We start from the raw sequence: 12,147 nt of genomic DNA, 5'->3' as shown, positions 1-12,147 counted from the left end.
CAATGAATTAGAAAAGCTGTTCATGCAGTGTATCCCAATAGATTATGATCTCAATGAATGTTAGAAATCCGAGCCAGAACTTTAGAAATAAAGCTTCTGGTATTTAAGCTTACTCGAGAACATTGCAAAATATCCTACAGGAACATTTAAAAAATAAAGTTTCTTAATTTGTGAATATGAGGTTTGTTATAAGTTTTATGTGTATTGCAGAAAAGCAACATGATTAGGGAAAGTTATTCTTGAAATATTAGTGATAATTATATTTGCAATATATATACAGTAGAATCTTGGTAAACTGCACACCTCGGAGCTAGTGATTGGGCAAATTAGTGAATTTTGCAGGTAATAGGCAAGTCTTTCTGAATTTTGTTTATATTTTCAAATTTCTACATTTAATTTAGAACATTTGCACGTAAATGAGTAACTGAAACATTTATCCTACGTACCTTTTCAAGTGATGTTTGATTGTGGCTGCAAGGAGGAATGGGCTAGATCTCACCCCAAATAACACCCTTGTCATCTCAAAAATTTCCAATTTCTTGTTTTCATCATCAGTTTCTTGATCTTCTTCCCAGAAGAATCTGGTGTAGTTTCATTCATTTTCATCTATTTCAATCTGGAGAAAGGCCATCTTAATATCTGCAACAAATGCTATTGGATTCGTTCTAAATCTGATCAAAAGAAGAAATAGGTTAGGCATAAAATTAAGTCCTGTGTATAAGCAATTGTTCAAAGATAATTGATCTTTTGCATGCGCAGAAGCATCAAAACAATGCGTAATTTGCTTGTAGTCTTATCCGTACGTATTACAACTCGATGAGGTAGATAAAATGTATTTTGGCATGATAAAATGTATTTTGGCATAAATTTACTTCATTAACTGGAACAGGTTCAATAATATTCTCCAAAAGATTATTCTTTAGAACAGTGTTTTATTCACAAAATAAGGACGGGTCATTTTTAAAAGATGATTTCAATCTCAAAAATCTTTCCATTGCTACCTGCTCATTATTTTCTAATAATGTCTTCATATTTGGTTTCCAGGGCAGTTTCACTTTGTATCGCTTTGATATGTAATTCCGGATTCAAATTCACTCATTATTTCTTTCTCAGTGGGTTCTATTTTAGCTACTTCTGCCTCGATACCCAAATTCTCTAAATCCCAAAATTCCTTGAGTTGATCAGAAATATTGGATTCGTTTACCATAACACTCATTGCAAACGTTTCATTTAAGTTCGTATTTCGGCCATGCAAACACCACCCAAGTATTGTTTCAACTGCAACGGGGCTTTTGCTTAGGCGTGTAATTCGACCAGTGACAATATCATAATAATAATCTGCACCTATCAGTATTGATATTTCTTTATTGTTAAATTCATAACAGTCCGCTAGTTGTACATTTTTTAAACGTCTAAATTGTTTTTCAGTATTTTTATCCGGAGTCGGTAAATGTGTACCTGAAATATGTTCTGTCTCCAGTGCTTCAATTTCTATGCATAAATTTGGATCATCTCTATTCTTTAATTTAAGTTTAATTACATTAAATGATTTTGTTTCCGTTTCCTTAGCACCAAATGTGCAAATGGAAAGGCTTTCCTTTCGAACAACTGGAAAGTTAAATCTTTTGGAAATAGCTGATAAAACAAAGGAGCAGTGTGAACCATTGTCCAGGAAAATTCTAACAATTTCCTGCTCTTTTCCATTATCAATTAAGGTTGAACATTTTTGTAACATAGAATTCTTTTTTGCCGATACGATATTCGCTGATACCACATTATCGGTTTCTCCTTTTGGAGAAATAATGTGTGGATTATTTTGATTTCGAAAACAAATTGAAACATGGTGAGGTTTGCTGCAGATGGGAAACAAATCCTTTTTCAAACATTCTTTCACTCGATGGTTTGGAGTCAAACAACGAAAACATTAACCTCATTGCTTCAATATATCTCTCCGTTCATTTGCATTAAATGTAGAGCATGATTCTGATTTATGACCTTAGCTACAAAATAAACACATTACATTTTCGACTGACGCCAGGAATTCATGCATGTGTGGGGAGGGGAAAGAATTCTCCTTCTTATGCGGAGGTCTTGAAGAGTTATGTCTAACGTAAGTAGAATTTTTATTTTTTATTTTCTCTTGCGAGGAACATAAGTGCACTCGTTGATTCGATGATTTATAATTATTTATTGGAAAGGATCTCTCGCGGCTTCGAATTTCTTTATTAATGAATCACAAAAGAGTTTTTAAGTCAAATTCTTTGTCGCCTTGAATGCGATTAAATTCTAAAACGAATTCTGAAGGAATTAATTTCATTAAAATTGGTGTCAATAGATTTGCATAGATTCACCTGTAATTCCTAAAGAATCTAAGCTTCTGATCTGCGTTTCCACGTTATCATATAAATTTCGTAAACTTACATCGTTAGGATTTTTAACAGGAGTCAAATTCAGCAAAACTCTCAAATGAGTGTTGATCAAAATGTTTTTATTTCCGAACCTTTCTTTCAATAAATCAAGTGCTTTATCATAATTTTCATCACTTAAAGCAAATCCACTAATACATGCTGCCGCGCTACCACCGAGATAGGATTTCAAATAATTAAATTTACCAACTTTGCTTAATTTAGGATTATTATGAACAGAGCTTTCAAATAAATTGTAAAAATCTAACCAACCAGAATAATTACCATAATATTTACTAATATGAAATTTAGGCAATTTTATATTTATATTTTCAGTTTCATTATTAATCAACTGAATGTTTTGTGAAACTGTATCAACTTGGATAGAATCAAAATTCAATTTCTTTATTTTAGAATGAAGTTTTGATTTCCAAAAAAATATTTTTTCTTTTATTTCTTCTGAAGCTTCTATATCTTCAGATATAGTCTCGACGCTCAAAAGATTTTCAATTTCATCATTTAAAGAATTTAAATCAGTTTCTTTTCTGATTAATTGTTCCAAAAATGCTTCCAACTGATCAACTTTTCGTTTTCATTGTTGATAGCAACTTCTATTTTGTTAATTAATTTCGTCTACATCGAACGCATGGAACTGCGTTTCTTCTTCAACTTTGAGAGATTTTCAGCCATATTTAATTTCTATCCAGGTATAATTCAGTTTCAATAATTCAATAAAGATTCTCTTACCTGGTTTTTGGCGTAGATGCACCAAATGCGCATTGATGGTTTTAAGATTCAGTGGTAATCCAAGTTTGTCAAAAGTGTGGTGGTTCAGCAAAGCATAATATCACATCTCATATGAATAAATCAAAATCAATAATCACCGATCAATAAAATATAAATTAATTTAATTAAATATAATAATATCTCAATCTCAGAAATCGCACATCATCCATCGAGTAACTTCCATCGAGTCTCAGCACACACTCAATGGCGCTCTCAGTGCCCTCTAGCGTTAGGCGGGTCTTACCAATTGTTATTAAAAACAGCAAAGTATGCAACTAGAAATAGGTATTTATGTAAAGGAAAAAGTTTATTGACATTCACATTCCATATTTATTATAAAAAGAGATCATTGATGTGAGCTGAGAAAATGCTGAATAATTTCAATGCAGTGCTATGTCTAAGCTCCGCACCCATCAGAACTTCAGCAATACCAGATATGGGATTTTTCTGGGTATTAGATTATCAGATTAGATAAATCTAGTAAGATGACATGTAGAAATTATAAAATTAAGAAATATGAAACAGTGGTTTAAGAAATAATAAAGCATTTATGACCTTTAGTGAATAAAATAATAATAAAAAAAGCAGCTCAATATTTCTTTGTTTGCTTTTAAACTGTTAAAGTTGCTCTTTTTGTTCCCCTCCTTTTCCCATACTAATACTTTAAATCTATACATAGACATAATTTCTTTCTAGTTACAAACTTCCATTCTTCAAGTCCTGTAATTGCCATGTTGAGTCAATTGTCAGTCAAAAGTGCCACTAAATTGTCCGTTGAAATTTTTACATTCTCAGTTACCTGTCTATCACTTTCTTCATTATTGGTAGTGATATTTTCTGGATTAAGAACCATACTACAGATTTTACCACCCATCAGTTGACTGATGACTGGGGCATTGTCATAGTAATAAGAAACTTCTGTTATATCATCTTCATTTATTACCACTTCTTCACAATTCCATTAATTGGAAATTTTGGCTTTTGTTTGCGATATCTGAAAACTTTCAAATTCACAGTTGTCGTCATAAAGCTTAGATAGTGTCCACTATTCATGGCAATGTGTAATGAGATTATCAACTAAAGACATGTTGTTCCTAAATTATGTTTTGCTTCTATTGCATGGGGACTAAGTTAAGCCTGAATTATATTAGTTTAGTTATTTATTACTTTCATGCCTATTTCCTGCACATGCTCAGCTTATCCGAATCCCTAATAAATAAATTCTCAAAAATGCTTAAGGTTTCCAGTGCTGGTATTAGACATATTGCGAATTGAGGACAGTCTCTGCTTGTCCTAAATTCTGTTGCCAAGTGCCTTCTTAAATTATAAAAAATTTGAATCCCAGTGCCTTGCTTAAATTTTAAAGATTTTATCATCCCTTAATTTTGTTCCATGTTGCATCTTTAAATTCTAATGTTTTTGCTTCCCCTAAATTTTGCCATATCACCTGTGGTGCTTGTCATGGGTTTATCTAAACAAATCAAATATTATCAATTCATTATCAAATTATCTTTTGGTCTATCAGAATCATTTAAAAATCTATTCTTTGCATATGGATGAAAATTTCTGTTAAATGTCTCCTTGTCAACACTCTCAGCACTTCACAGTGGTATAGCCAAAGTCTGTAATCATTGCCTAGCATAATGTTAATGTAAAAGGTTGCATGCTGTATGGTGTTCAGTTATTAACATTTGAAAATAATTGTTTGGGTATCACTGTGTAAATCATTTCTCAAGCTGCTGTTTGTTAATAGTCATGCAGTGATGAAAGCAAAAAATAATAAATAATTATTTGCCTGGCTGGTGTCACCGATATAAATTATTCAGTAGGTGTAAAATCAGTAATGTTTCAATGTAGAATGTCTGGTTTGAGATGTATGACAAGCAGAAAGGTGTATGTAGATCAAATTATTATGAAAAAACATCATGTAAAATATTCTGAAAAAATGTGCATGTGTAAAGCATAAAATAAAGGGAGGGGGAAGAGGCCGCTGGTGGTTTCTGAAAGTTTCGATTTTGGATCATTCTGGATTTCGGACTTGGTAATAAAATTCACTTCCTCAGTCAAAGTAGGTTCTAGTGAATTTTTGTTTAAAAGTTTGTTTTTATATGCATGTAAGAAAAAATACTGTTAAATTCGTCATGCTGAATTTTCTGAAAATTTGAACTTTGCTTCTTTATAATCAAAATTGAAGGCAGAATACAGGGGACTCATGGAATAAGTGATTATGAATTATTGAAACTCTACTTTATTAATTTTTATTTTTTGATGTAATGAGTATAAATAAAAGTTTATTTTTAAGAATATATGAATGTATTTTTTTTGGGAGGGATATACAAAGGAATGATGGAAAGCCATTCAAAACACATATAATTGGCAAGACATCTTAGCAAGATGTAAGATATTTTAGCAACTGTAAGAATTTATTTGATTCATTCAAGTCAAAATTTTAGCACCTTTTTTTTCAGACGAAGAAAATATTTTGACAACTTTTTAACAAAATGCACGTGATGAGTTTCTTTAAAATGTTTGTCTTCTTTAGCAATTGTTAATGATGGTAACGGTTTATTTTTCTTTGCAAATTTAGGTTGGAATCTATTAATGGATGTGTGCCATGTATTTACGGGTTCTTTTCAAGTATGCGTCCAATATTTAAAAGAAGGACATCTTGTTGCCCTTGCACCTGGTGGAGTTCTTGAAGCTCAGTTTGGTGATGAAGAATATCGCTTAATATGGGGCAAAAGAATTGGTTTTGCAAAAGTAGCTTTAGAGGCACAAGTAGTAAGTTTTATAATTCATTTTTGCAATATTATTTCCAAGAGGAAGGAAAAAATTGTAATTAATATATAATAATTACTAATGTGGTATGAATGCAAGTTTTGATGCTTGTGTATTACTGGATCATTCAAGAATTATAATTTTCAGATATAAGATATCTTAGTTGGTGTGTAATTCAATATTTCTCTTCTAGTAACCAGAAATTTATATTCAGAAAATATCATTCAAATGATTGCCAGAACTGTGCTTAATTTTCATTTGCTTAATATTTAAAGTACAGCGTCTCATGTTTTCCTCCTTGTTCTTGATTTTTAAGGTGGGGAGGATTTTATTCCTTTTTTTTGTTATGGTTGGTAAATTATTTCACATTATATTTTATGGTTGGTAAATTATTTCACATTGTATTTTATGGTTGGTAAATCATTTCAAATTTGTGCAAGATATATATGCAGAGTTATAGTTCCATTGACTTTTTACCTACTTTATTATTTTTGTGAAATAAGCCTAAATCAGTGTGGAACTATGGAAATTTGAACAAAGAGCTCGCAATTTATCTTATCTTATAAAAATAAAATATCAGATTCTTAAAAATGCTTTACTTTTCACAAAAACAGAAAATAAAAATAACTATGCATGAAACAAGGAAACATTAAAATAAAATAAAAATTCACAAACATCACAGAATTTACACAAAATAAAGAATAGGTTTAATTATGTGGCTCAGTTTATGCCAGAAGCTGCCACACATTATTTTCTTTTTCTTTCAGCTTAGTAAATAAGGAACTTCTAAGAGTGATCGGTGACTTTTTGAAAAATGTTTTTTAAAGGTTTCCCAATTGAAGAGATCATCTTTAAATCTGAAATATATTGTACAGTGCCCCCTTGCCCCCCCGAAAAAAAAAAAGCTTTCATTTGGGAGAGCAGTTTGATACCAAATGTGAAACTTTCATCAAAATTCACAAATTCAAATCAAGCAAATTTCATTCTCCTTTGTTTTCTTACAACTCCATGGTAGCACAAATATAATTTTATGTAATGTTTTGCAGCTGTGGAGGTGGTTTCCCAGAATGTGCAAGTATGCATTGCAGCACAAATGCAAAACTTTTAAGCATACCTGTACTCTGTTAAACGTGCATGAAATACAAACAAGACATCAAATACAATATAAATGACTTAATGAGTATAAAACAAATACAAATAGTACTACAATTATGACAATACATTGTATTTAATTACAGCTGTTATACACAAGATAGTCAATTTGTTTCAAGTGGATAAATTAATTGAATTTGTCTTTTATATTGTCCCTTATCAGTTAGAATAAGGCATGAATGTATTTATCCATCGTGACCCGTAAAAACCTCTTTGATAATACCAAGTGACGATAAAAATTCTGATTTAGTGGTCCCTTCAAGCTAAACTACATGCTTTCCTGTTGGTGGATTTACAAAATTATATGCATTTCTGAATTGCATCAAATAATTGTTTTTCTGTTTCATCTAGAGTTAAAGTAAAAGTTAATCTGATATAATTTTTGATGAATTTTCCATTGCAATAGTTTGATTGCTGAAAATTTGAACAAAATATATAGGATAGCTAACATTTTTTCCGCCAGAAAGCAAAAATTGGGCTGGAGTAAGAGGATTGGTTCAACTAACTAATTGTTTACATAAGTAACAGGTCTGTGATTTAGTACCAGTTCGATTATCACACGAATGGTCAACATTTCATTGAATCTAAAACTAGCCTTTCCAAGGATTTTCCTTTAAGGGTCTTTTACCCTCCTCGTGAGTCTTTCTTAGACTGCACCTCACTATGGGACATGAGGGGTAATAAACTGCCATGTTACCTTATTTACTTGCTTAATAGTCACAGCCCCATTTTTGAAGCAGAAAAAAATCATGAAAAGTGTACAATTTTGTGTAGTGAATTTCCCCGCATAATAGATGCACCTAGACTTTCACAATGAAAAATTGGCGAAAAAAGTGCAACTATTATGTGAGTAAATACAGTATTTCATGTATATCAACAAAATTTGTTAAATCCGAATCAGCCAAATTTGAAGGGGGAGGGGAACTTTCAAAATTTTCTACAGTCTTAAAACTCCGAGCATTACCAGAAATGATGACCTCACAATTCCCCGTTCTTGCCAAAAAATGTTTTAAGAACAGAATAAAACTTTTCATCAACATATCAGTAATTAATTCAATCTATAGTGCTCTAGTAACTTTGCATGTGAACCATATGACATATATATATATGACTTTTGTTGAGTGGCCTTTCCCCCAAAAAAGAAAAACTGGAGCAGTGAAATTAACTCCAGAGACAGTAAATGGGGGATTTTCCAGTATTAGATCATTTGGCAATTGAGCTGTTATTTGTTTAGCAGGTTTTACCGAGTGTCTGTTGCAAATAAGAACATTTTTTAAAAACCCTTTTATAATCTGTTTACCCTTTGGAAACCAAAATCTATTTCTAATTTTAGCAAGAGTCGCAGACACTCCACCATGGTAAATTTTGTTATGCACTCTTAAAATTAATAATTTACTGAATTTGGACAGCTTGGCTAAAATACTGGATGAAATTTATTAAAGGAAATTCTGCTTTGTTCAAGCCTTCTTCTCACATGCAAAATAGAGTTTACATCTAAAAATGCAGCAAACTTATAAAAAGAGGATTCATTAGGAATTTGTTTACAACCTTTCAGGTATTCTAACAAGGAAGGGTACACAGATTCTTGTTCATACTAATTCTAATCGTGTTCTTCCTTTAAGAGTTCAACTGCAGTGGAAGATCCCATTTCTACTTGTTTTTTTCTAAGTTTACCAGCGAATCTTTTAATTAAGTTAGGTTACTCTAGTTCTTCAAACAAAACAAACTGAGAATTCTTCACTGTACCCTTATTTTATGTTATAGTTTCTAATTCCTATCATAATTCTAAATCTGTAGTGAGATTGTCAGTTTTAATCTTATCAGACCAACGCTCATAGGGTTGATTTAAGCAAAGGTGGTCCATTTCATCATAAAGAATCTTCAGCAAAGTTCAAGGCCAAAATACCCCTTGAAAGGATGTCTGCAGGATTTTTTTCCCTAGGACAATGAGCCCGCTTGTTAGAATTAGTCAAATTTTGAATTTCTTCTACTTTGTATTTCACAAAGGGTTTGTATTTACATGCCTTATCTTTTATCCAGAATGGACATATTTTGGAGTCAGTCCAAAAGTAGCAATTTACATCAAATTTCAAACATTTACTGACTTTTTTAGCAAGTCTAGAAGATAACAAACATTCCAAGTGTGGGACTGTCATAGATTTGAGAGGGGCTTCATAATTTTTTAATATGTGACATACTAGCTACAATGTTATTTATTAAAGGAACAAATGCATTTAGGAAAATATTGAATTTTAGTGTTCATGTGCTTGCTCCTGACAAATAAAATGCTTTTAATTAATTTACTTATTATGCACTTGAAGGCTATGGATTATTCTCATGTGGGTTCTAAATATGATTATTGTTTTCTAATTATTACTGTTTGATAAATCTCTTGCAAATCTTAAATGGAGGTACTGTATGATGTGAAACTGATTACTACTTTCTGTTTTTGATGAGTATACCTTGTAATATTGAAGCATCGAACAAGTGTATTTTATCTCTTAAATAATCAATGCTGTGCCCTATCTTTGAGGTAGTAAGATGCTTGCCGAAGTAAACAGTAAAATCTTCTCATAATACTGATGCATGCTAAAGATTTTATTGTAAAATTTCTCATGCTCATCACTTAACATGCTTGGAAAAAAATCATATTGTGTAGGAAATATAACTTTACAGATAATATTTATGGATAGATTTTGTGTCTGTGGAATAATATTTGAAAACTTATATCTTCTGTGAAGATCTCAGTTTGAGAGTAAAAAATTATTTTCTTCAGTTTGGTGGTGGTGAGGAATTTGCTCATTTGTATTAGAATAGAAGATACAAATATGATATTTTCTTTTGTATGAACAATTAGAATTAATTTTTACTCATTTAATTTTAAGGAACTACCACAAATGTATAATAAATAATTGTATTAATATTTAGTTAAACACTGAAAATCCATATGATTATTAACAACATCTTTATTTTTCTTTGAAACTTAAGAATAAATTGACTATTAAAATAGGAAATAATAATAATAATAATGCATTGTATATTTTATTTACTTTTCTCATACTTTCATGATGATCTTGCAAATTTCAAAAATGCTAAAGAGATGCCGTGTGCATGTGTAAAACTTCAATAATCTTGCTAGTAACTTTTCCTTTCTTATTCTGATTTTTAAAATAGTGAGCTAGTAAATTAAGAAGGATGATTTTATGGGAAAGAGAATTTAATGGTAGTCAGTATAATTACTTGTTGTATATAAAGAGTTTGTTTAAGAACTGGAATCATGCAAATTATTTTATATTGCTCATTTCTCTTAAACAAAAATAATTTATCATTTGCTTTATTTCAGCCAATAATTCCAATTTTTACACAGAATTTAAGAGAAGCTTTTAGATCTGTAAAGACTGGCAGTCGTAAGTTATTTTATCATTTCAAAATTTATTAATTAAATTTTTATTTTTTAGAACTATTTGTAAATGGGATGTTACTAATACTAGTGCTTTCTTCAGTGCATTTTAAAATGTTGCTGTATACATATTTTTTTAAATTATCAACTATTTTTTAATTGTTTTGTCAGTAATTATGCACTTATTTTCATCTTAACAGGTTGGTTAAGAAAAGTATATGAAAAGACTCGTCTGCCTGTGGTTCCAATTTATGGTGGATTTCCTGTAAAATTAAGGTTGATTATAATTCATTTACTCTTATCAGATTTTGCACACGTTACAAAAAAGTGCATTTATTTTCTGCATTATATTGGATGTTTATTCAAATGTTTTTTTTTCTTGTTTACTTGCAATAAATGACTGTAGTATTTATTAACTGTTTTATTTTAATAAATTACTGAATAGTAAAGACTAAGTTTCTTACTTTCGGTGACATCTGATATGCAATGTTAAAGTATTTGAAATGACATCTAGAGTTTATATCAGAATCCTTTTGTGTACTGTTCTTAGTTAGAAATGTTTTCTTCTTTTGCTGTTTTAGCTCTTTAAAAAAACGTTCTTGGTGTGATCACATTTCTTCTTTCTGTAAGAATTGCTGATTTCTATTAAATTACATCTTTTAATATAATGTTTAATAAAAGTAAAATAATTCCATACTTATATTGTAAATGTAAAGGCAAGTACAGAATAAATGATTTATATAAATAATTTAAATAAATTCTGGAAAATCAAGAATAAACTCATTACATAATTGCAAAACTATGTACAGTTTGTAACATCTCCAGGTGAAATATTTCATGTACAGAAATTTTATTATAAATATCTCGGAATAGTCATATGACTTTACAGCTTTATTTCATGCTGTTTAAGAAATTGTTTCAGTTTATAGTTTAAAAATCAAGTTTCTTAAAATTCATATTGCCACATTTCTTTTATATCTACTTTTTAAACCGTTGGAGCTTCAGTGACCATAAATACTTGTAGCTGAAATAAACTCTTGGAAATTCATTGAGTTTTGCCATTTTCAGTGAAATTTATGAATTAAGACCTCGCTAAATATGGCGATGGAAAAAATAAAAGAACAAATATATAAAAGTGCTTTGTGTTAATTCTATTAAATGAAGTCCAGTGAAAGGTAGTTGGTAGCTCAAGGCCAACATTATCATACTGTCTGTCTTTGCTTCACAGAAATATGGAAAATTTTGTGTTGGTTTGTTCAGTGCATGTGGAAAGGATTGCCGGTAAGTGCTGTTCAACATACCATTGATAAAGCATGTGATGGATTGTGAGCAATGGCATGCAATGGAAGTTGGACAGACATTGATATAAACCTGTAGAGTTAATAAATAACCAAAATGCATCTTGTTAAGAACCTGAAAATTATATATAAAGATACTTGTGATGTTTTCATATAATCAGGTTAAAAAAATTACTGCAACACATTCAGAATTGTTATTTGAGAGCAACTGCTAAAAGAAGAAATAGGCAATTGATGTCATATTATATTGCAAGGGAATTTTATAATGCAGATATGCTGGGAGTGACAGGTTGCATAAAAGAGGGCTGTATGATAAAACAAATTGATA

General features: G+C 30.5%; 1 protein-coding gene across 3 annotated transcripts in view; it reads left to right on the top strand.

The window, feature by feature from the left end:
- The window catches only part of LOC118204065 (DGAT1/2-independent enzyme synthesizing storage lipids-like), an 84,920-nt gene that overhangs the window by 38,296 nt on the left and 34,477 nt on the right, over window positions 1–12,147 (top strand). For all 3 annotated transcript variants that reach the window (XM_085825317.1, XM_035376386.2, XM_085825318.1), the window contains 3 exons: window positions 5,779–5,972; window positions 10,465–10,528; window positions 10,722–10,797. In XM_085825317.1, the coding sequence (XP_085681443.1) occupies window positions 5,779–5,972; window positions 10,465–10,528; window positions 10,722–10,797 (334 nt within the window). The remainder of the gene's footprint in view (window positions 1–5,778; window positions 5,973–10,464; window positions 10,529–10,721; window positions 10,798–12,147) is intronic.

The sequence above is a fragment of the Stegodyphus dumicola genome, chromosome 10 (assembly GCF_044657685.1).
Source record: "Stegodyphus dumicola isolate Sdum_Otavi_A_Nest chromosome 10, ASM4465768v1".
NCBI classification, from domain to species: domain Eukaryota; kingdom Metazoa; phylum Arthropoda; class Arachnida; order Araneae; family Eresidae; genus Stegodyphus; species Stegodyphus dumicola.
This window is presented reverse-complemented; position numbering and strand designations above follow the sequence as displayed.